The sequence below is a fragment of the Chamaea fasciata genome, unplaced genomic scaffold (assembly GCF_029207755.1).
Source record: "Chamaea fasciata isolate MVZ Bird 193981 ecotype frontalis unplaced genomic scaffold, bChaFas1.0.hap1 SCAF_3, whole genome shotgun sequence".
Classification (NCBI taxonomy): Eukaryota; Metazoa; Chordata; class Aves; order Passeriformes; family Sylviidae; genus Chamaea; species Chamaea fasciata.
The window spans coordinates 78,678,206-78,703,572 of NW_027094088.1; the positions used below are offsets into that span (position 1 = coordinate 78,678,206).

Below are 25,367 nucleotides of genomic sequence, written 5' to 3' on the forward strand. Positions count from 1 at the left end.
AGGTAAAATCTTTGTGATGTGGCCAATGGCAATTGCTCGTCCAAATGGAAATCTTTTGACTTTGTCAGTTCTGTTTTTATTTTATAAATTGACTAAATGTGACAATAGTTACAGTAGCCTGAATGGAGCAATAATATTTATTAATGTTGAAGATAATTTGCTGCATAGGGAGATTTTTGTTTACATCAGGAGAGCATGGTAGAGATGGGTTACCTGTTTGGCACGAAGGTGATGAGAAATGCAGTTGTACTCGTGTAGGTGAGATATGGATAGGATTTTAAAGGAATTAGGTAATTTTGGCTACTTCTGAGCCTTACCTTTTAAAAACACATCATTTACCAAGTAACATAGAAAACACTGAACTGTTTTCTGCCATCTCAAGATGTGGGAAAAACCTGAGTAAAATCGAATTCTGATCATGAATCAGTCTTCCCATCTCTCCATCAATCGCCGATATCAAGACCCATTCATTGCTGCAGAGAAGAGACCACAGCAATTAGCGCCTAGCAAAGCATCACACTCAGCACTGCTGGTTTTTTAAGTGGTGTTTGTGGTTTCCCTAAATACAAAACAAATGGGATTTTGCCATAGTTTAGGAGTTGTATTTTCAGAGAAGTGAATGTCTGGCAACTACGATCCTGAAGCACAGAAAGAAAGGAGATTTGTCCCAAGCCACTGCAGAAGTCCATGTGAAAGTCAGATGTAAAGCCAAATCAACCAGCTCCAGTATTGTGCTAAGTGACCAGCTGAGCCCTCTTCCATCTAGTGTTTCCTTTTCCTTTCTGTAGTTGGTTGACAAAAAAGTATCTAGGCTAATGTCTTTACACACCACATGTCTATTTTAAGCCCTATTTATTTCTGCTTTTAATATCACAGTAGTTAGAGGTTTATCTCCCAATGGACCAAAGGGCTTATTTCTTGCTCCGTGGAGTTAAAGTTAATAGTAGGCATAGAACAGTGAGAGGTTAGAATCAGCAAGCTAAGGCAAGTGAAGGCAAGGGACTGAGCTATGAGGGGCCATGGTTCTTTTCTTAGCTCTGCCTTTGATGTGCTGAGTGATGCTGGATAAACCACATCTGCCCCTTGACAGCACATTTTCTCTGTCCAGCTTGACAGAGATATTTGTAGGAGAGGATGCCCTTTCCCATTACATGTTAATGAAGGGTTCATATCAGTGAATTTCATTATAAAGCATCTAAAGTGTCTACTTTTTGTCTGCATATGAGATAAGAGCAAGCTATTGCAAATATGTTTACCTCTGCCATTTGGGGGCCTCCCCTTCCCCTGGGAGCATCTGAAGGCTGAGATAGGTGGGAAAATCTTGGCTCACATCAACCTTGGGACCATGGACTTTGCTGCACTACCAAGAACTCACTGTGGTCATGGCAGAAGTGAACAACTTGGCCAGGACACAGACCCAGGAGGGCTGTGTTTGCTCATGCGTTGTCAGGCTCTACCTGGCTTGTTTTTTGAAGAGCCTTAAAAAATGAGTGTCAATACTACATTAATATTATAGTTTTACTTATTTTATAAAAAGAGGAGAGTTGTCTGAAGAAGGCAAAGCTAATTTTTATGTCCTCTGTTTTCTCTTGCAGAGTCTCTCATAAGAACCTGGAGATCACCGTGGCACTCTCACCACTGAACAAGAGGCAAAGTCATTGAAAGGTTAGTGACTTGTAGCAAGAGTTTTTCAGCTTCTATTACAGATGTGCAACAGTTTGAACAGCAGGTGCATGTGCAGCTTGGTAATGTGACTTTGAATCAAGTGATACTGTTCCTTGGTGTTCCCAGGAGGTTTCCTGATCCCTCCTCTTCTCTAGCAGAGCACTGGAATAGATGCAACACGCTGAGGGGACTAGTGGAGCTTACATCAACTTAAGAATAGACTGAATTGCCAGGAACAGTTTCTGCACAACTAAGCCTTTTTAGGGCCAGAGAACAAAGCAAATCAGTGTTTCTCAGCCTGGGGACCTCACACCTCTGTTAGTCAGTAAGGAAGCAGTAGGCAGTCCATGAAACAGACTCAGCAACCATAAAACGGATGCACACCTCCTTATATCAACAAACAGAAAAGGGCAAAATGCAGTTACTAAACGAACACCTGAAGTTATGCTTCATTATTTGTTTAGTTGTTTATGGAAACCATTGTGCCAGTACTTGTTTTTTCTTCTCCTTGTAACACTGGGAGGATCCTTGCTGTTTGGGAAAAAATAAACAAGCGCTGTCATGTTTTGATCAAAGTGTAAAAAAAAAAAAAAGAGAATGGACTTTCAAGATTGTTACCAGCTCTGCTTTTTTATGGTCCTGTATCCTCTGTGATTTCTACTTCTGCTCTCTTCTTTATAATTTTTTTTGCCACTCTTTATGGTTCTCTTTCCTCCTGTTATTAAAAAAAAAAAAAAAAAAGCAGCTCAGTTTTAGGTGCAGTAAATACTCCCCAGCAATGTTTAGATCAGAGAAAGGAGCTCTTCCTCTCAAACCGTGAGGCTAATTTAGCTTGCTTGTACAGAATTGATAGAGCCACTGTTCAGAGGCTTGTGTTCTCTTATTTTTCACTGTTCCATCTCCATTTCCCAAAATACTGTGGCTCCTTCCTGCAATTTGCTGGCTCTCTGAGCTCCAAGTTGCCTGTCCTTTGTGCCTCTAACACTTAGAATGCTTCCCCACTTCCTCTCCAGTTATTCAGTTTGTTCTTGCATTTTCTTACTTCCTCATCACTGTCTTCTGCCTGCTATTTTCCTCCACACAAAAATACCTTTTCTGCTTTTAAAGTAATTAAATTAGCAGAGCTGATTGAAATCTAGGTGAAGTAATTAGCTGAGCACTTTGCTTCTCAATGGATGCATTACTCAATGCACATTAGCCAACCTCCTGTAGGCCCCAGTGAATGGCAGAAATGAATATTTGATGAATATATTCAACAACAATAGCATTATTCAAACACTTTACTCAATAAGGTACATTCAGCACACTCAGAAGTTAATGGTGCATCCAGGTTACTCTATTTGCTCAGCAGAACACGTGTCCAACCCCAAGAGGGAAAATCAAGTCACTGATACATGTGAGGGAAATGGGGTGGGAAGTCTCTTCTGGTCATTTGTGCCTCTCATGAGCAGGTCAAAGTGTATGTGTATGTTGGTGGGGGTGTTTAAATCCCATGTAGGGAATAAAGGATGTATGTGATGAGGAAGAGAGATTACTTGCTCCATTTCCTGACTGGCTGATCTTGTTTTCATGTTTCTCACTCATACTTCAGCTAGAAATGAGAAAAACAAATCAAGATATTTCTGATCTTCAGCTTTTGTTCAAACTGGGGTGTGCATGTGTGTATTGAGCAGAGGGTTGAAGTAAATCTAGCCACAAATCCCTGCTTTTCACTTCTTGCTCCATTTAATGTTTTCTTGAGTATTAGTGCAAATAATCCATCTTCTACTGTTTAAGACTCTCTAATGCCTCCTTGGTAATTTCCAGTAGAGGCCAAGTCTCTTTTGTGATCTTTATGTCACAGTGCCAAAGAGATTCCCTTTAATGCTTTTGTAACTTTTTCAAAACTTTGAGTCATTTCATTTTTTAGCTTCAGCATTGGACATTACCCCAACACAAACTGGTATCATCCACATTTCTCACAATCTACTCAATTTCTTAAGCTAGCTTCCCTTCTTGACTCCCTTTGTTTCTTTGTGCACAAAATGAACCTTCTCCAGATTCTAAGGCTGAAATCTCTCCTTGGCTACAAGGATTTGGATCACAATTTTCCTCTCTTGTCCTTAGGTTAGCCAGAATATAATTCTGCTAAAGCATCATACCCTGATACTAATCAGCATCTGCTGTCATGTGTACTGCCACTTCTTGAACTGTTACACAACCTCATACCACTGCCATATTTTTCCTACTGCCCAGCTATGTTCTCACTAGATGATTTCTCTTTTTGTCGCCTGAATCCTCACCTTGCTCTGAATTTCATACAGTCCACTTAATGTATTTGTCTTCTCTAGCCTGAGCTAACTTGACTCATCAGTCTTGTGCCTGTGCTGTCCCATAAATTCAATTTTCTCTTGTTTACCTGTTGAGTAACTCCTTACCTTTGAAGTCCATTTTTCTTTTTCCATTCTGTATGTTCTTTGCAATGGTTCAGTGAATTGATTGTATTTTTAAAGGATGCAAAAGCATCAGTTAACATCCACATCTATAGCTACAGCGGTCATAAAGCAAACATAACCTTTCCAAAGCACATTTGCAGGGGAGCTGTGCTAGTTAAAACCCAAACAATACTGTAATACAGGCTCTGTGGCCCTTAAGGTTTGAAGCTGAAGGTTGTTCTCTGCAGCCATTCCATTTCTCATTATCAAGTAGAGGCTGCAGCTGGAAAAAATATAACCAAAGTTCTGCAGACCTCTGGCTGCAGAAGCATTGCGGGCCACAAGACCTGCCCTGCAGTCCTTCAATAAATTTCAGTTTCTCTTCAACAGAGCACACAGAACAGGAACCCCCTTCAGTTCTGTGGAATCCCTGATGCCTCATTACTAAACATCCAGGTCGCAGAATGTGTTGCTCTCTTTCAAATTAGCTTTGCAGGAATTTCATCCATCCAATCTGTCTGGTTAGAATTTGCCCTTTGCTCAGGATCTGCTGATTTTAGTCAAATTCTTGATCCCTGTTTTCTTTGGTCAGGACTTCTTATTCTCCTTTGTATTGTTCTTCTCAATGTGGGACTGGCAAAGAACGTGTAAAGTTGTTCTTTTCTAATCCCTCTTGGTGCTCAGTTAAGAAAGTAGCAGCTCAGTTTTGGGAAAAAGAGACCTCGAGGTAAATATCTCAATCTATATTTAGGTATGACCACGGCCTGATTTCCACCAGTGTTGGTTCCCACTGATTTTTGTGCCTTGCTGGTGACCCAGCATGTCTTTCATTTCTGTTCACCTGGAGGCTCAGAACTGGTGTAACTCCAACCATGGATTGACTGATAGGTGACATCAGGCTTGTTACATTAGAAAGGGATGGTGCACCTGTAGTGGCTATCAGCAAAAGCCCCCTCGCAGCCATGCTTGTTTTCCATGGAATAACAAAATTCAGAATTCCCTCCAACAGTCCTTGTGCACATCTTAAAACCTTAGGAGAAGCCTCTTGAGGTTTTCCTTCAAATCTCCAGGGGACAACTCATCCACGAGATGCACACGCACGTGCTAACATTCACTCTTGCTCAGTGAATGCTTTGTTTCCTTGCCTGTGATTTATTACATAGTGGTGTGTTCACGTTTGCTGTTCAGCTCCTTTGAGACTGTTCTGACTGTGTGTTATTTATTTAGAAAGCATTAAAGCCCTGAAGCTCATGTCTTCAAAAGTTTGATTTAAACTTCTGCTTGAACTCTGTTTGCAGACGTGGAAGACAGGAATAGCTCTTTAATGAAAAAGTAACCACACTGCCAAACATGTTTAAAAGCATAGGAGCATATGTCTGAAAGGATATAAGCTGGTATTTCCCTGTTATCTTTTTCATCTGCAGCATAAAGGAGTAGCTTGGTAACCATTCTTGGCAGTATAAATCAGGAATATATTAATTGATGCAGCTGTCCCTCAGCTCCTCAAGCTAGTGATCAGATCTAATGGTAGCAAAGTGGGAATATCCAAATAATGTTGCTTCCCAGCAGAAGCCTGACCATAGGCAGAGCTCGTGAAGGGCTGCAGAACTGAGGGACACCAAAAGAAGCACTGAGCTTTCCATTTATATTGAGCCTTACAGAATCATAGAATCATTTAGGTCAATAAAGACCTCCAAGATCAAGTCCAGCCTTTGGCCAATGTCCACCTCATCAGCTAGACCATGGCACTAAGTGCCCTGTCCAGTCATTTCCAGAATGCATTGAAGGATGGTGACTCCACCACCTCATTGGGCAGCCCATTCCAATGCCAGAAAACCTTTTCCATGAAGCTTTGTCATGCTGTGGCTTGATTACTACTCAAACTTGCCAGTGGATGAATTTGTTCATTACATCAGCAGTACCTGCAGCTACAGAACTGTCAGTGGGATTTGTGTGTGCCACTGCAGCCACAGGAGATGGGATAAGGACATTAAATGACATAACACAAAGATCTGGAACTTCTGATTCCCCTGATCACCTCTTGTCTCCCAGCCATTCTGTGTTCTGGGAATATATCCAGTTTTCACTCCTAAAGACCAAAGGAGCTTGATATCCCCGAAGATCCAATCAGACCTGGAGATGGGGCCAGGTGCAAAGATGGACTGTATATTCTTGGTGGATACCTCAGGTCTTCTTTTGACTGATGAGTCTCACTGCCAGTGGCTCCTTAAGCAGCTCTTCCAAAAGAAGTGTTCTAGAGTTAGGACAGGGAAAGACTTGTGCAGACAAGAAACTGTAACACACACACACGGACATAAACTTTGGAGTAATGATAAGAAATACAACAAATAAAATCCAATGAAGCATGAAAAAAATTTAAAATATTGCACAAGTTTACCCAAAAGTTGGACCACAGACAAAAAGAAATTAATTTGCATTTTTGTAGTCAACTTAGTATAGGACGCTTGGCTCCTACGCATAAATTTGAAAGTGAAATCTGACTTGATTTTGAGTAGTATCTGCGTAACTGACAGGACTAAGTTGAGTGTAATTCAGTGGTAGTGTCGGCCTGAACTTGCCAGAGAAAGCCCTACCTGACAGTCAGGAGACCCCCAGGGAGAACAGGCACATTTCTCACAGAGGACAACTTAACAGAATGATTAGACTTCAGCCTAATTGACAAAATGTATTTAAACAGCAAATAAATTTTGTTCAATAGCCTCAGAATATATCAGAATTATTAAATTATCAGAAATAAGAACAGCTTGTTTTTCTTTTTTCAATGCTTAATATTAAATTACTTCTAAATGCTTAATAATTTTAAATTGTTTCAGCTACTGGTTATATTTTATGTTGAATGAATGTCTCATTTGTCTACACCCAAGAGGACACATCTCTCTGATCTTGTGTTTCTTTGATTTAGCATTTCCTTGTTTCCTTGAAGAGAAAAATGAGCTGGGTGTTCCTACGTGATCTGCTGAGTGGAGTGAATAAATACTCAACAGGAACTGGAAGAATTTGGGTAGCTGTTGTGTTCATGTTCCGCTTACTGGTTTATGTTGCTGCTGCAGAAAACACCTGGAAGCATGAACATGATGAATTTGAGTGCAATATCAAGCAGCCTGGTTGTGAAAATGTCTGCTTTGACCATTTTTTCCCTGTCTCTCACATCAGACTTTGGGCTTTGCAATTAATCATGGTCTCCACCCCTTCACTCTTGGTTGTCTTTCATGTTGCTTACAGAGAGAACAGAGAGAAACACCACAACCAGAAACTTTACAAAAATCCAGGAAAAATAGATGGTGGGTTGCTGTGCACTTACCTAATCAGCCTCATTTTAAAAACAGGACTTGAAATAGTTTTTCTTGTCCTGTTTTACAAATTGTACAATGGATTCAAAATACCACATCTGGTGAAATGTGACATAAAACCATGTCCCAATACCGTAGACTGTTATATTTCCAAACCTACGGAGAAGATGGTTTTCCTCTATTTTCTGGTGGCAACTTCATGCCTGTGCATCGTATTAAATCTAGCTGAACTGAGTTATCTGGTTTTCAAATACTCCATTAAATATTATCTGAAAAGACACATGAAGAAACAGCAAGGCTCAAAAAGTGATTGCTGTGAATCAGAACTCACCAGGTACAACAGAGCAGCAGCTGCAGGACAACTCCACAACAGCTCATCTTTGCCTCTGAATATGCAAGATGAACATGGAAAACATTCCCCGCTGAGTTGAAAGCAGGCTGGAGACCACCCTTCCATTACACAAGCTGTTTTTGACAAATTGCTTTTCCAATCAGTGCTTTGCAGAACTATCCTTTGAAAGGATAGTTACATAGGAAATGCTGTTTCTGTTAGCTCCCCATTACTTGAGCTGATAAATTCAGTTACATTATGTATGTCGTGTACAGAACCATTGAGACCTTTTCATGTTGAAACAAGAAATGTAGAAGTTCTGAGAATTCCATGAAGCTTTAATATAAACATGCTTTAATATAAACAGATGCTTATGATAAATCATGCAGAAACAATTGCTCAGTTGTGTACTGAATATTACACAGAATTGCTTTGGTACAAGCAAAAATAGGCTTTTTATATGCAGAGATAGGAAGAACCTGGGATTGATTAAGACGAACAGCAAGGGGGTGTACAGGATTTGTTAGGTGGGTGGATCAGACCTGGTAGCTGCTGAAATGGCAATGGGAAAACGCTGGCATAGGGGGACTGCTGTGTCTTGAAGTGAGCTGGATAGTCACGAGTCCATTCCATTGGACTACCATAGAACATCTCAAAAAAAGAAAAAACCAAGAAGAGGTAGACACATTTAGTTTAACCCATGTGATAAAAGACAGATTTGGTTATTTAGTTGTTTGTGCAGCACCTCCTTCTGGAATTATTAGAGCCCTTACAGCTGTTAGGGTGTTAATCATCAAAAAGCATCCTTTAAGAAAGGCACTTAAACTTGTGCAAGCAGTTATAGACCAGGGTATAGAGTTAACTCCTGGTCACCTGCACCAAGCAGCTCCCATGTCATTAGACTTGTCTTCTGCTCTGTGACAGTGGCATTTAAGTGAACAGATCATTCCCACTTCCCTAGGATCTGAATAGAGAAATGCAGACCACATAATATGGCAGAACAGGAGCCACAAGTCACCAGTATTAAGTAGCCCAGAATCTGGTCCCTTTAGTAAGGCTGAAATACGCTACTCCTTCAGTAGATTTCTCTGCTGCAGAAGAGCATGTGAAATCTAAAAATATGAAAAGCCTCCAGTAGAAACAAAGTAAGAAAGAATCACCTTTCACTATCTCAAATTTCGAAGTATCTCTCAAACACCACACACCTCTGCTTTTGTTATGTGTGTTGTTTGGGCTAACAGGAAAGGGACAGAAATTAGCTAAGACATGTCTTCTGTTGAACCGAGGTTTCTAGGACAATGGAAAGTAGTGTCTTAAAAAACTTCCTTTTCCCATACTGTTGCTGGAATGAAAGACCTTTGGACATACATCTGGTCCTGAGCCTGATCAAAATGCACTGTTAGGAGAAAAACACTAACTGAAGTGGAGCTGCCTGAATGCAGAACTAATTTTATTGTTCATGCCAGGATAAGGAGGAAGAAACAGTAGCAAAAGCAGGTTAACTATATTGTTTTTTTCACAGAGGCCCCCTCCGGCCCCTCAGCTTTGGTTACAAAGCTTTACATTTAACGAGTAGCAGTTACAGAGTGAACCTTAGCAACTAATGAACAAGCTATGAACTTCTGATGGTGACTTTCAAGGTAGGGTTGGTTTTTTGGGTTTTTTTGTTTGTTTGTTTGTTTTTTTTTCCTGAAATAAACCCACTTTTATAAAATATGGAAAGACATTTGCTGCTGCTGAATTTAGCAGCAACAGCAGTTCCTCAGATACCAGCTTGCCAGCTTGTGGCCAGTTAGTTTAAAATCTTGACTGATGCTGAATCAGTGCTTATATAGAGACAGGGCGCTTTATACAATTCAGTACATTTTCTGTTAAACCTCCACATACGCAGAAATGCAGCTAGAAAGTCTTTTGCAGCCCCTGGACAAAACCCACCAGAGAGTACCTGAAGCAAAACCATTGCCCATGAACCCTGTGAAACTGCAAGTGCCACAGTTTAAGTAACTGAGAACAAACCCCAGAATTATCTCGGCCCATCTGATCCCTCACACATAATTTAATTATGACAAGGGCAACACTGTCAAGGAAAATGTTTCTGAAATAACTGGGTTTTAATAACTGAGGACAGATTTTTAGAAGCACATTAATGAAAAAAAATTGTTTTTAAAGTAAGGTTTATTTGAGAGAAAATTAAGACAAGCAAACAGTTTAGCCAACACAGGTTTGTGATAAAATTAGTGCATTAGCTGCTCTCTAATAAAAAAAGTATATTAAGTCAGAGCTTGAAGGGTTTTAGAGCACCCCCTAAAGCTCTGTGGCTGGTCACAGATTACCACTTTGACCAAAAATTTTCCCATCAAACAAGAACTCTAATTCTTTGGAATGTGTATTCAAAGTTTTATTTTTAATTCTATCTTCCAACAGCCAAGAAATAATAAATAAATTCCAAAATCAACATTTCGAATCTTGGAGGATACTTCAGTTTTGACAAAGCCAGTACCTTACATGAGAAATATTCTGCAAAATTATTATGGACCAACTCCACACAACCCGACTCACTCGCAGCACATCACCAAGTAGCCTTCACATCATGTGCTGCAAAATTTGAGTGTTTGACAGGGTTACTAATGAAAAGGAAATGAGCATCACTTAACCTGAGAGAACAAATTCATCTGCTTTCTCAACTCTTGTTCTTGGCAACCATTTGGTCTTTTACTGGCTCCTTCCCTTTCTCCGCTTTTAAGTGCCTTTGTTCTCCAGTTCAATTTTCACTCATCCATGTACCCCTGAAGGCATTTGCTGTAACGTTTTTGGTTCAAATGAGTCTACTGGTTTGGTCCCTAAACTTCTGAGTCACTCAGACTAGCATTTTAAAAAACGGAACTCAAGTGCTATGTTCTGCAAGGATATAAGCAATTGAAAGAAGCTGATCTGAGCCCCTACTGTAATGGAGAAAAAACGTAATCACTGCATGCACATTCATACAAAAATATTTACCTCATTCGTATTTCAAAACATCCCTGCAAACATCAAAAGATCCGTGTCTTACACAGACTGTGATTTTCTTTAAAATCCAAGTAAGCTTGTCTTGGGACAGAAGAGGTTTGAAAAAGACACAAAGTATTTCCCTATTTGCTGATAGTTTCTTCCCTCTACTCCCTTCTCCAGTACCAGTGGCCCCATTTCCCGCCCCTTTAATCATATCATCTCCACAGCAAGGCTCCAGGCAGGGCTGAGCACGAGATTCTCCAACTCGGGGACCTAAACCCCAGTGTAGCCTGTCCCTGCCCCTCTCTCTTCTGCACACAGGTGGGAGCCCCAACCATCTAATTCTTTGGCACAGAAACTAACTGCAACAATTAGCCAACTACTTGCCCTTCACCTGACCCAACAACTGACTCCAGTTACTTGTACAAGCATTGCTCACTTACTATCCAACATCCATAGACCAAATGTCCCAGCATAATGCTCTAAAACTCACAGTCCCCCCACCTGCTGAGAAGGACCACCCTGAAACACGTGGGGACAAATCCACTACCCTTATTTACACTCAATTAGGGCTCAGGTAACAGCAGATTTCTTTATAAACATAGTTGAGCACCAGAGAGGCTGACTGTCAGTTTAAAGGTGTCTTTGGATCACAAAACAGTCCATGCTCTCCATTCAGACAAGACTCCTCAGTTTGGTTGCTGCTCCATCAGCAGCACCTGCTGCTTTAGTCAGCACATTCCTGATGGCAACAAGGGGGTTCAAAGAATGCAGCTTTGCTTGAATGCTCCACAGTTAATGGGTGTCAATTCTGGAAGGCATAGACACAGAGGAAGGAAAAAGAAAAGGGAGAAGACAGAGAAGGACTGGGCAGTGGGGCCAACAGCATCTTTGGGGCACCTCACAGGCTGAAGTGCTGCCAGTACAGCTGGCTTGGCCCCAACCCACCCAGCAGGCCCAAGGGCAGGGATGCAGCTTCAGACCCCAGAGAAGTTGCCTATACAGGCATGCTCTGTTTGCTGGGGGGGAGGTTTTCTGTATCACCTAAGGTAAAATATCTAAATGCAAACACCAAATTTATTTCCTTGGGAGTTTCTGTAAGTGGCTTTACAAACCAGAGTGCCCTCAGCAGTCTGTGACATTTTAAATCAGACCCTGCCTTTGATACCACATTTCAAGTTCAAAATACTCCTGTTTGATTTTTAAAAAGGAAATACCAGACTCCATACTAGCTTACCTGTTGGACAGGCTGTCACTAACCACCTAAAAAGGAGTGTGCCACGGAATGTATTAACTATATGGGTACAGCATCTGCTTTAATTGGATTGGTTGGGATGAGACAGTATTAGATATTTTATTCTCAGAAATTCAGATCCAAATCAGAAATTACTTCCTGGATATTTATGACATTGGATTTTTTTACCCTTTTCTTAAGTAACATTCTAGTATAGCACTGTGTAGCTAAATAGTTGTATGCTATTCTCAGTCCAAGAACTGCAAATGATACAATATCAATCATCAGGAATGTTGAAACTATTCAACTTACACAACACAAGCATTCTTCCAAAGACTAACAGTTGCGAGGTCTGTTGACAGTGACTGAAGTGGCTAGGTAGGGCTGAAAACATGGCAATCCAGGTGAGCTTTGAGGATCCTCTCCAGAGAATCTCTGCCCTCTTCTCCCCTGCAGAAGTTCCCTCTACAATCACCGTGGCTGGTATCCAACAGCAGCTCCACCCAGGGGGACCAGCAGCCTCTGGCAGGTAGAAAATGGCACCATGTACTTGTAATGATTATAATGATCACTCTTAAGAGTCAAAATGCAAGGGGTTGTTTTGGTTTTATCATTCTCAGACCGCACCTTTGATTTACTAATGTGGCATAAATAAGAGTTTGGTCACTTGGGAGGGATGGAAAGTGAGACGAGCCGACAGGCTCTGTTCAAATGGAAGCACTGACTTTCTTCGAAGGCAAGCAATTTAGCACCATGTAGCAAACCAAGGGCTGTGCCCGAGGCAAAATGCTGTGGCTGTTCACACATAATCCTCACTCTCGAAACAAGTCACTTCATTTGGTTGTAGGAAGGTGCCCTCTGCACTGATATTCAGGAAAACTGTCAGAGATTCCAGGTGAATAGCTTACAAACAATCAAATCTAGCATTTAATGCAAAAGCTTTACACAGCAAGACAAGTTTATAGGAAAAAAAAATCAAGCCAATTTCACCCAAGATAAAGACTGTTTTATATTACTGAAGGTAGGTCACATCCAGTAACGAGAATAATCCAAGAAAAGTTTTTGGTACCACACAATCCAGTTGGCCGAGTCAAACATAACCACGCATGAAAACCAACACTGAAGATTCCTGGGTACTGACAGCTCCCACCAATGCATTCACACTTTTGGTTACTCAACGAACGGGATACCTGTCATTTCAGTTAGCAGCATACAGAGGAATTGCTCCAATCCCGGGCACTACAAGCAGCACCGCTTCTGAGGCTCATTCCAGTGCGGAAAGGAGAGGTTGTGAGTGGTGCCACATACAGTCAGCGAGAGGCAGAGGAGCGCAAAAGGAGCCTATGCCACCAACAGAGCACAACCACCGAATTTATCTGTAACATCACCATCTCACTTCCCTTTCAGAAAGTGCCTTGTTTATTTAGTTTTTAATGGTATGGCATAAGGACTTGTGTATTTTATAGATAGATACCAAACTGGTATTATCAAAATAAACCCATCTGTTTTATAAACCCACTATTTACAAAACGGTTTCTGAAGTTTTTTTGTTTTGTTTTGTTTTTTTAACAAAAATTAAACTATACACCAATCTAAGTTACAGAAACAAAAATAACCTTTATAAGATCATCACATGTATAAAACAAGAAATGAAATGTGTTTTTATTTAAGGCAATACTGGGCTACTTCACAAATCACCACCTCAAATATATACACTGCTCCACACTACTAAATTTCTATCACATTCACAACGGATTCTTTAATACCAAATATTGTTTTAAATCTTCAATGTAGCAAACTATTTTTATTCACATTTCCATTTTTATTATGGAATCATAAATGCTTTGTAACCAATTAAAAGCAATGAAAAATGTAGCTATAAGAAAACTATTATATTTATGTGTTAACTACATATGAATATCATCCGTAGATACTGGATGTTAAAATTTACAAAAATGAGAGTGTGTCAGTAACGTTTAACCTATGAAATGTGATCTTATCCAGCTTTTCTTCTGTAAATAAATGTTTTATGCAAAATAAACTGGATATGGCAGACTTAGCTAGCTTTAGTCCAAAAGTTCTTAATTTAAAATGATTAAAGGACAGTTTTAAAAACTTGCTCACTTAGTTACAAATTAAAATCCCGAATATAAATGTGTCATTTAATAGTTTAGACTTACAGACTGCTGGTGGCAGCAAATGATTTACAATAATAAATATATACAAAAAAATGTATCTACAAATAAAGAAAACTGTTATACATGAGAAGTAACCTGGTGAAAGATACCAATCACAGACAACTCACAAAGATTTAGTTCATGGAAAGGACAATCTGATAGAAAGTTGAGGTCTTGATCAAGTATTTACAAAACTGAAGCAATTACTTTCTTCAAGTCCCATAGGGATAAAAACAAATAAGACATTTACATGACTCATGTCATGTTTTTTGCTAGATTAAATCACTTCAAAATAAAAGAGCTCCACAGTTACTAGCATGCTTGATGGCTTCCTATTCAAAATAAATTCTATTACAGGTCATGGTTAAACACATTAGGTTTTCAGTATTTTGATTCCCCTTCCTCAGTACCCAAAACAATTACTTTTGCAGCTATAACCTCTGGATTATCCTCCCAACGTCCTTCAAGCTTTCTCAAACTGACAACAGGTTTCATTTCCTGAAGCTGCTTCAACACACGCTCAGTGCAGTCTTTAAGAGTCTTGTCTAACACTATCTTTACATTATCACCACATGGAAGCCGTGATGGGTTGGCAAACGGTACAAGAGTTTCAGTTTCAGAGCACGACCAAGTGACGTTATCACTTGCTACGGGGGCCTTCTCACTGGCCCTGCGCGAGTTTGAATGGGATCCTTTTTTGGTTCCGCTGCTATGGTATTCTCTTTCAGAGTTTTTCTTCTGCTTCACAGCAGATTCTTCAAGGAACTTGAGGAACGACACTTCAAAACCCATTGGCTTGAATGAGCTCCAATCAAAAGCTGCAGGTTGCTCTTCGGCTGTTTGAATGGCGACAGCGGTCTCTTCCTCCTTGTGCAGGCTACTCACGCCACTGGGCAGTGCTTCCTCTGTTTTCTCAGCTCTCTTTCTCTTACTCTGAGATACATTTTTTTCTTTATTTGCTCTTTTCAGGTTGTTTGATTTTTGCTTCTCTGAGGGGCAGGAGCTGGTCTCCTGCAAGTCACTATTTACGCTGGAAGAGATTTTTGCTTGATTTTCAGCAGTTGAACAATCCTCATTAATTAGTTTAGTAATGAATAGTTCTGTCAGTTCATCCACTTCATCCTTCTCATCTTTTTCAGTTTCCTTTTGTGGTAAGGTAGTTGTGCTTGAATCATTATTGCTCGCTATCAAACTCGGTTCAGGCTCTTTCACATCAACTTTTTTATCAGTTTCCTCTTGCTCACAAGAGGCTTCCTTTACTTGGGAGACAGAGTGTTTTTTAGATACAATAAGAAGATTCCTGTGTTGGGAAGTAAAAGCTTTCGACAGTTTGTGACATTTATAATGCCTTATTATGTTACTTTCGCTTGTGACTACGGATGAACATCCCTTTATCATACATGGATACTGAGTTATGAACCTGCTTGTACATTCCGATAAGGCTTCATTTCTGGCCTTTATTAAATACACATACTTGCCACGTTTCAGTGAATAAGCCTTATTTTCCTGGACCTGTATTCCTTTTGAGTTTTTGTTTTCCAAGTTCATGTTTTTCTTCCGTTTTGTTTTCACTGACAGCCTGTTACCTTCTTTTCCTGATCTGTTTTTGAGTCCTCTCTGTTTAGATTTCAATGGTTTCTCCTGATTTGCTTTGCTTGAAATGTTTTCCTGGCCTGGTGTCAGTCTCCTGGGTCTTATTAGATGATCTTTATGCCTGTCATTATGTTTGTTAAAAATATGCCTCAAGAGGTTAGACCTAGTAGCATAAATACGGTCACAGCCTTCACAGTCACACTTGAACATGCCATCATCTTCTACTTTGTTTGGCTTTATCTCAACACTGTGATCCGTCTCAAGATGCACAACATAGTTAAGATATGCTGTAAATGAAGACTTACACTGAGACTGGTCACAAAAAAACCTTCCCACCTCTGGGGCTGATTTCATGTTTCCAATTTGCTCTGGGGTCATGTCATGAAGCCTCATATAATGCTGTATCAAGCTGGTAACTTCCTGGAAGATGCGAGAGCAGTCACTCACCTCACACCTGAACTCTCTGACAGCAGGTTTGGTTTCCACCTCCTCCTGTTCCTCTTTGCCTTGCTCATTCTCCTCCTCCACCTCAGCAGAGAAAGCAGGGAGGTCTGATTTGTGCACAGCTTGATAATGAAGAATCAGGTTTTGTTGTATTGTGAAAGCTGCAAAGCAGCCCTGATGGACACATCGGTATGGTCTGTAAGGGCTGTATCTAGTGGGAAACTCCAGAGATTTTGTTACGGGCTTCCTACCATTCCTCTCCTCTTTCTCCTTCCTGTGCTTCCTAACCTTGCGTACTTTGGCTTGTTCCTGCATGCTATCAAAAGATGCTGGATTGTGCTGCTCCAGTGGAACAGGAACCACCAGGGGAGGTTTTTCCAGTCTTTCAGGAATATTATTTTCTGGTAGAAGTTTTTCCAATACTTTTACAGGCTCTACAACTTCCTTTATCTGAGTTTCTTTGACCAATGGAGCTACAGATTTGTTTTCTATTACTAGTGTCTGCACAGTTTTTATTTCAACAGGTTGTGGGGCTGTGTTTACAGTTTCATTTTGAGATCTTCTGCCATAAGGCCTCTTAATTTTTAATTTTACCATCTCCTCTGTTGTAAAATGGTGTACAAGCTGACAGTGTGCTCGGAGATTAGAGTTTCTTGTGAATGTTTTTGGACAGGTAGCTACAACACATTTGAATGGGGCATACTTCAGTTGATGTTTCTTTATTTCTAGTATCATTTCTGCAGTGTACTGATGGATCTTGCCATAGTGTTTAAATAATGCATCTTTTGTCATAGCACTGTAATTGCAGCCAGGGTTCTGACATATAAAAGGTTTATTAACTCTATCACTAAATTGAATGTTACTTGCCTCTGGAGATAGCTGGATGAGGGGTTTATTTTCAATTGATACAACAGGGACTGCTGGTGCTAGCTTATCTGCTGGAGGACACTGAGAAACAGTCTCAGAGATGGGAATGGGAGAATCATCTTCCAGCTTCAGTTTTTGTAAGCCTTCCAAAATTTCTGACATTTGAGTATCATCCTTTTGAGGTATCTCAGACTGAGCAGAGCTACCCTTTGCAGCAATAACATTCCCTGTGCGCACAGCAAACTGTGTAGAAGTGGGTAGTTTTACATTGTGTGCAGAACTTTCTGAAGCAGCCTGGGTGTTATTTACTAGCAAGTTCTGTCCTGAAGCAGCAACAGTATCCTGAATTTCAGTTTTTACCTCAAGCATCTGTGAATTCATAGCAGTTTTAATTATTTCTAGGGTTTTTTCAAAGTTCTGCATAACAGTGTCCTGTGAAATCTGTTGTTCCGAATTTGTCTGCACACAAGAATTTGCAGACATCATTTGGGAATCCCCATTTTCAGTTTTTACTGTTACAGGGGGCAGAACTGTATGACCTTCAAGATTTGTTTTGAAATTCTCTTTGATACTGGCCATGAATAACTGATTGTCAACATTACTGAGTTTCTGTGCAAGGTTTTCCACCACAGCTTGAGAGCCACAATTTGCCAGCAAGTTGGACTGAAAACTTTCTCCCTGTATTTGCATGTTTCCTTCAGTGCTTTTGTTTAGAAGTCCCATTACTGTTGCATTGTTTACTGCTAATTTCTGTGATGTATTGGGCACAAGCAAGGGTGTAGATGTTTTTCTCTTCCTCTTTGAAGAGCTGGTTCCCTTCTTATTCAAGTTGCTTGATCCTGAATTCTTGGGACTACTTATAACTGAAACTCGTGAACTGTTCCCTGCAAAGTTTTGTGCTGCTGCAACAGCGTTAGAATATGAGCTAGGACACAAGCCATTTTCAATGGTCTTTAGCATTAAGTCCTCTGTCGCAAAAACAGGCAAACTTTTGCATTCGTTTAGTGGAGGAATTTTGGCATTGAGGGTCCTGTTTTGGTCTGTCAGCAGGGTACTGGGGTTACAGACTGTCTGCAGCAGAGAGGGTGCGGCTGCGTTGGGGAGAACAGCTGCATTTATCTGAGTTGTACCAGAGACACAACTTGTTGTAACCACGCGTGGAAGTACTTCTGTGTTATCAAAGCTACTCGGGATGCCTGCAGTTTCCAAGGCTTGTTTTATGATCTGATTACCTTCCTCATTCCCACTGGTATTAAAGTTAGTCACACTCGCCCGTGGAAACATAGTCTGCAGTGTGGAACGATTTTCAGCTGCAAGTAACTGGAGGAATGATGGATCTTTAAAACATGTCTCTGGATTGAAGGCAGACTCCTGGGGTTGCTGTAAGTTTAATGAATTTGAAGAAAGAATCATACTGGCAAGCAAAGATTGTCCATTAGCCTGCAGAGCTTCTGGAGAAATTTCTGATCCTTCAAGAGGCTTACAATAAGACCTCTTAGATAAATGACCACCAAGTGATCTAGGATTAGTAAAAACTCTGAAACACCTGCTACAGATGAATTTGCCATCTCTAATTATTGCTGGCCACTTGGCCCGCTTGTTATGTTTTGGCTTCCTTTCTTTCCCATTTGAGCCCCTGCCACGATCTTTTTTCACCTTTTCTGAAGCTGGATTCTGAGAGCTAGTTTCACTGAAGTTATTTTCATTACTCAGTTGTGAGGGAAATATTTGATCAACACTTTCCTCTTTTGGGAAGGTAGAACTAGCGTTTCCTTCTAGTTGCAAAGAAAAGCTGTTTGTGTTATTTTCCAACTGTGAGAAGACTGAATTTGGAGGATTCTCTGCTGATGAAGGAAAGAGAGACATGGGACCATTTTCTGCCGGCAAAGGAAGAAAAGGATCAGAACCACCATCAATATTCAGAGGCATAACTGTTTTTGCCAGATCATCCAACTGGGAAGGTAAGGTCGCAGCAGACAAATTTTCCATTTGCGAACACAAAACACTCTCAGGCTCACTTTTAATACGAGTAGACAAATTTGGATTTACGACACTTTCCACTATAGGCAACATAGGATTCGCCAGATTTTCCAGGTGGGGTGGGAAAAGAGTACTTGAGACATGCTGCACTTGACTGGAACAGCTGGGATTCAAATTTGATTTGTTCTGTGCCGTAAAAGCAGCACCACTGGGATTGCCCACTTGTGATGGCGTAAGATACACAATCTTCCCATCGTTCGGCACATTTTGCAGACTGCTGGATTTTCGCGGTTTCTTGTTTCTGCGCTCCATTTTAAAAGCAGCATATTCATCAGGGTGCGCTGCCTTCATGTGCTTGCCAATGCTCTGGGATGAATTGTACGTTCGAGTACACCCCTCAACCTGACAATTAAATTTCTGAACTGGGGCTGCAGGTGACACAGCTGGAACTAAAGAACTAGTTATGTTAGGCTGTGATGGAATCAATGTAATACTTTCTAAAGTTTTTAAAGGCAGGTTATATAGATTAGCTGCAGCTTTAATACTGTCTTCAATTTCAAGTTTGGAAATGGGTACACCGTTTCGGTACCCTGTCTGATTCTGCATGCTGAATGGATTTACAATGCTCACTTGTCTTTCTAAGCTTTTTGATTCAAGGGCTTCTGGTTTTAATGTGTCTGAGGTCACAGAAACAGTTTGAATATTCTGAGTCTGACTGAGACAGCCTTCCTCCTTTCTCTCTTGGAAAACTGGAAGACAAGAGTCAACTGATGGGCACAACTGCTGGACTCCAGGTTTAGTAGTATCTACTTTACTGGGAGGAGCAGCCAATTTACCTCTTTTTACAAAGTTTTCTCGGATCTTCTGGTTAACAATAGACAGCTTAATGCTGCCTGCTGGAACTGTTTCTTCTGTTTTTATTGAACCCATAGGAGACTGCTCTGAACCAGCATTAGGCAAGGAATTGCCTTGCTGCAGTACACTCACCGACGCATTTACACTTTCATTCCCTACTGGTTCTGCTTTGATTTGGTCCCAGACGTTTTCTCCTTCAATGAAACTGCTTCGGTTTTCAGCTGGAGGAGTTGTCATTTCCTCTTTAACTGCAACTCCATCAGTACTTTCATTAGCTTTAGAAGGCTGGCTAAGATCAGGCTGATTAGTTTGGTTTTCAGGCTGCTCTTCTTTTTCAGGCTGCTTGTTGTGATCCTCAACATGCTTTTCCAATTCGTTCTGTGAGCGGTACACCTTCCCACAGCCTGTGACTCTGCAGGTATAGGTATTATAGTGTTGTGCTTCGTGATCATAGAGTAAATAGGCTTCAGAAAACACTCTGCCACACTTGGGAAACATACACTTAGCTCTGAAGACTTGATGCTCTCTCCTATGGGTCAGCAGCTCTGCATAACTGTTAAAGCCAGCCTTACATTTCATCTGTATGCAGATATAAGGCTTGCTGCCACAGTGCATTTGTAAATGATCATTCAGGTGAGTAACACTTACAAAATGTCGTCTACAGTACTGGCAAATCACTTTTTTGCTCTGCATTTCAAGAAAACGTTTAGCCTCTTCATTATCTTTATGGCCCTTTGCATGTGCTATCAGATTTTTAAAATATTTAAAGCCTTTTTTACAAAGTGTTACAGGGCAGGTGAATTCATTAACAGGAGGTGGCTTTTGAACTGGCACTATCTCTGGTATGTAAGGTTTATCTTTGTCATCATTTTCATCATCTGAGCCATCGTTATCATTAAACACAATGAAGTCTGTTGAATAGAGACTGTTCTTCTTAATGGGTCGCTGCTCCTGTTTGGATACAGAATTAGTTTTCTGATTCTCACTGGCAGTTGTTATTTTAGGAGGTCTTCCCAGTCGCCTCAGTGGTTTCATAGCGGCCAATCTCTCTTTGCTAGATTTTTTCACATGCAAAGTTACATGGGGAACAAAGTTTTCTTTAGAATTAAAATTTTGGGCACAAATAGGGCAACTGTAAATTCCATCTTTATAATGTTTCTGTGCATGTCTAACTATTCTATGACCTAGGAATTCCTTGTCACATAACACACAATACTGCATGTAAGCTTGCCAGTTCCTAAATCTAGCTGATATGAACCCCCTCTCTCTGAGTTTTTTGATTTCTCTCTTTTTCTGTTTTTCATCTCTGATACCCCTAAGAAGGCTGGTAGCCTCATCAATGCCAGCAAGCCCATTCAGAGAAGTTTCTTTACTATCTTCTTGGCCATCCTCAACCTTCTCATATACTTCACTATCGTTTAGTTCATCTATGGATGACACGATGGATGCCTCCTCTCCCATAAGTGCCAGACACTGTCGCTTCAGAGTTTTCCAGTCCCAGAACTCTGGATCAAAAGGCCACTGAGTTTTCAGTACAAGTAGGAGCTCACAGCGCAAAGAATTTGGTATTGGAAGATTCTCTTCATCATACTTCTGGTCAGGCTGATTATATAGCATTTCAACAGCATAATATGCATCCACAGTGGGTTCCAGAAGAAATTCACTCAGCTGACAAGCACGTTTCACCTCCAAATCATCTGGAAGTAGGCAGGAGATAGTCTTGCAAATAGATATCTTGACATCTGCATTTTCACTGGATTCCAAGCGCAATGCTTTCACACACAGTTCAATGCAGGTTGCAAGTCCAGCACCATCAATCTGGAAAGCAAGACTAATTTTAGTAAGTCACTTTAACTCTTCCTATACTTTTAAGTAAAAGATGTCATTATTCAATCATAAGTGTCAGAAAAAAATATACCTGGGGTTCACAGTCACACTTTTTACCTCAAGAAACAGAATGGATTGTCTTCGGATGCTATTCCTTAAGTTACATAATTTGTCTTAATTCTACCAAAAAAAATATTGAAGTTTACATACAACTAAAAGACCAATTAATTGTATGTTCTGTCTAGTTTGAGGACTTTTGGACTGTATGTTAGAGGTGTTCAGTTTATATTAGAGCAATACTAAGCCTTTTCCTTGGAATAAAGCCTGTCAATTGTGCCACAGGTACTTGAGATGAGCTTCTATAAAACATCAACTTAACATTGGGTAGGATTCAAACGGTAAAAATTGCTGCAGTTAAAGAAAAATACGTGATCGTCAGAAAGATCTATAATTTGGAGATCACTTAAGGTAAAAGGTTCACTTCTATTTTTAAAAATCATGTCACTTCAAAGTCAACTGACCTCAACTGAACACACAGCTTCAGTCCAACTGAAAGCAGTAAGTATAGTTAAATTTTGTTAAGTGTTCCATGATTTGAATGTTCTAAAGGTCATGTGGTCTTTACTCATTCATACCCTAAGGCAACACTATTTACATTTACATTGATTTTACAAGCTCTTTATGTTGCCAGGAATGCACAAGAGAGGTTGTGGCATACATGAGAAAAAAGTTCAGCAAAATTACGAATGTGCAAGTCTACTACCTATACAGTCTCCAATTTCTGCCAACAAGTAAATGATCAAATGCTCACTGGAGAAAAATCAATACAGCATGGAGCAGGCAGAGATCTTAATATCACAAGACTCTGTGAAAGTTATTTTCCTCCCCCTCTCTAATTCCAATTTATTTCACATCTTTTGGCGGGGGGGGGGGGGGGGGGGGAATTTACATTTGGAAGCCCACAATTAGCCATACCAGAACACTGAAAAACAAAACCAAGAATTTTTATGCTTAGAATTAATATCCCAACTTACAGAAATCTTCATAAGAGCTCAATTTAGCTATCAATATTAAATGTTGCAACTACTAAAGGAACTAAGAAAATTAGATGACAAGGTTAGCTGAGAAAGATGAGCAGGGTTTTAATACAACACCGGGTCTAAGCCCAGAAATGACAAGTACTTCATTTATCAAAAGAAACTGCATCCATAAGTGGCAATTCAAAAGGTTTTGAGTTGTAGTTTTGGTGATTTTTGTGTAGTCTCTTCTTTTCTTTCTAAATTTGCTGTAATTTTCCTTTTCTTATACATTAATATACACCCTTAATTTCCTTTCCTCACAAGCTGGTCCTCTCCATTTTCTGTAATTTTTGAAATATGGAAAATAATGGCAAAGAATGTTAGGGCTTGCTTACAGAAAATACCACATTTAGAGGACACAGGCAAACCTAGAGACTACAACCTCACCTTTAGTGTTTTTTGCCTCTCAGTTGTGGCATCCAGCTTTTCTGTTTAACCCCTCTCTTTTCTTCCAAAGGAACCAAAGTTTTAATGATTCAAAATGAATCAATTTATAATTTACCTTTAGAAGGAAGGTGCTATGGCCTTTCCTAAAACCAAAGACGATTGCCCTGAAACTGATCCTGTACAGAATGACAGGATGCCAAAGAAGTTTTCATAAATTTTCCTGATTACAATTCCATTGGAAGTACCAAAAATATTCTTTCAGGAGTATCCTTACCTCTGAATTAATTACTTTAATCAGGAAGAATATGTGATAAACAGTCTTAGTTAACACAGAAAGTTGACGACATCTCTCTAGATACACTTGAATAGAAGGCTCTACCCTTTGCTGCAGTTTACTCCAGAAAAGAGTCAGTTCCCTAGAACAAGAGAACAATATTTCAGGGCCATCAATGCAACCACTGTTCTGATAACAACAAATGCAAGGCTAAGAACAGTTTCCGTTTTGTCTTTAGGGAAGGAGAAAGTCTGAAATTTATTCACACTTTATCTTTTAAAATATTAAAATATACCCACTATTAAGCACCTAAACTTCAAAGTTATGACAATGATTCAGTTCCAGAAGGACAGTTCAGAATAAAACCAGGATCACCACAATTTATGCTACATAATTTACTCATTATGTGGTCTGGAAAAAAAGAAAAGTCTTGCACGGTAGTTTACTATTCAGAGACAGGAACTGTATACTTCTGGACTTTTAGTGATTACTAATGTCTACAGAAGACTGCCTTTTCTCTGTGGTAGATACGTTTTTTCTAAAGCTGCTCTGCTTTAAGAATGTGATTGTGATTTAGCAAGAAATTAGCCCCCAAAGCCAAACAGTATCATGGTATCTACATTATCTCACTTGTTCATTCCTCATCAAGTACAAATAGCCAAGAGCACCCAGTACCTTGTGGAATGCTGTAACTGCCAAAACTTTAGCAGAATCTCTTAAAGCAAAAGCCTGCATTAGCAGTTTTCTCCTGCTGCTGCACATTAAACATAGATGCACAAACAAAGCAAATTCTTCAGGAATTATACAGGTTTGCTAGTTAGCAGAAGGAAATTCAAACTCCAACAGCTCAAATATCCGCCAACAAAGACCAGTTATTTGTTCCCACATTAATGAAAGCAAGCCCTAAACAGTAAGTATCTTCGTCTAGCTTATTATTGTGGTTATAGTAGTAAAGAGCTTCTTCCTAAGTTTGTTAGAAAAAGAAACACTGTGTTATTACAGGACAGAAAGAACAGTACTTACTCATTAAATGCTGACATAATGCTGACCCAGTTGCCTGCAGATATTAAATTTCTTATTTCTACGGAAAAATTATGAACCGCCTATTGGTATTTGCCTCATCATACGGACAGCCTTCAAATTCCTGTAATGGGTGCTTATCTTGCAAAATCCAGTTCTTCTCTTTTTTAGCTTTCCTAGAGTCTTATCTCCTTCCTGTTTAGCTCACAGATTTTATCAGCTAAAGAAAGTTAACTTATGGCTTACGTATCTTCCCCAGACTCAGTTTTTGTTCTTACATAGAAAACAAGATTCAAACTCACCAGGCACAGTACATCTCCCCTTGCTGCAGCTGGCGAGATAGAAATGCTGCACAAAGAATTAGAGCACTTTTTTCATCTCCATCAGATTCGAGGTTACAGATCATTTCTAGAGCATCTTTGCAATCTACTTCTGCAATCTAGAAGGGAAGAAAGAGAAGAACAAGACTAGGAAAGTGGTTGCATTTTCAGACACACAATCACATTAGCCTTTGCAAGACAGTAATTCAGAACTTTAACAGTTGGATAGAAATGAGCTGAAAGCAAATCAGTACATTTCTAGACAGTGTCAAAACTTATTATGCCACCAGAAAAATTGTTCTATTAAAGTGAACATAAATGCATTTTTCAGACATATGACTTATTTGTAGCTAGTGTCCCCGGCACCTAAGAATTTTAAACTCCATTAGTTATTAATATATTTCATATCCATATGATAATAGTGATATGAAGACTTATAACTTTAAATTGCAGCTTAAACAAAAAAGAAAATTACCTGTAATTCTAGTCCAGTTAACTTGTCACTGATGTCACTACCGCTTTAATACAATGAGCTGGGTGGTTAATGAATATCAGGTTTAACATGAATGTTCTGGTACTTTTTTAAAAAAATCAAAGATAA

At 39.8% G+C, this 25,367-nt stretch overlaps 2 protein-coding genes across 2 annotated transcripts in view; one reads left to right on the plus strand and one right to left on the minus strand.

Annotated features, from left to right (window-relative positions):
- Nucleotides 1–1,602: 1,602 nt before the first annotated feature.
- On the plus strand, nt 1,603–7,856 carry GJB7 (gap junction protein beta 7). Its single transcript, XM_066179587.1, has 2 exons — nt 1,603–1,665; nt 7,003–7,856. The coding sequence occupies exon 2, from the start codon at nt 7,030–7,032 to the stop codon at nt 7,819–7,821; it is 792 nt and encodes a 263-aa protein (XP_066035684.1). The 5' UTR covers nt 1,603–1,665; nt 7,003–7,029; the 3' UTR covers nt 7,822–7,856.
- A 2,022-nt stretch (nt 7,857–9,878) lies between these two features.
- Nucleotides 9,879–25,367, minus strand: part of ZNF292 (zinc finger protein 292) — a 56,084-nt gene continuing 40,595 nt past the window's right edge. The window contains exons 6-8 of the mRNA XM_066179586.1: nt 24,749–24,885; nt 23,427–23,568; nt 9,879–21,677 (exon numbers count right to left, since the gene is read on the minus strand). Of these exons, the coding sequence (XP_066035683.1) occupies nt 14,502–21,677; nt 23,427–23,568; nt 24,749–24,885 (7,455 nt within the window). The 3' untranslated portion in view covers nt 9,879–14,501. The remainder of the gene's footprint in view (nt 21,678–23,426; nt 23,569–24,748; nt 24,886–25,367) is intronic.

Excerpts from the sequence above, each read along its gene's own strand:
- GJB7 (XM_066179587.1), top strand. The coding sequence starts at position 7,030 with ATGAGCTGGGTGTTCCTACGTGATCTGCTGAGTGGAGTGAATAAATAC.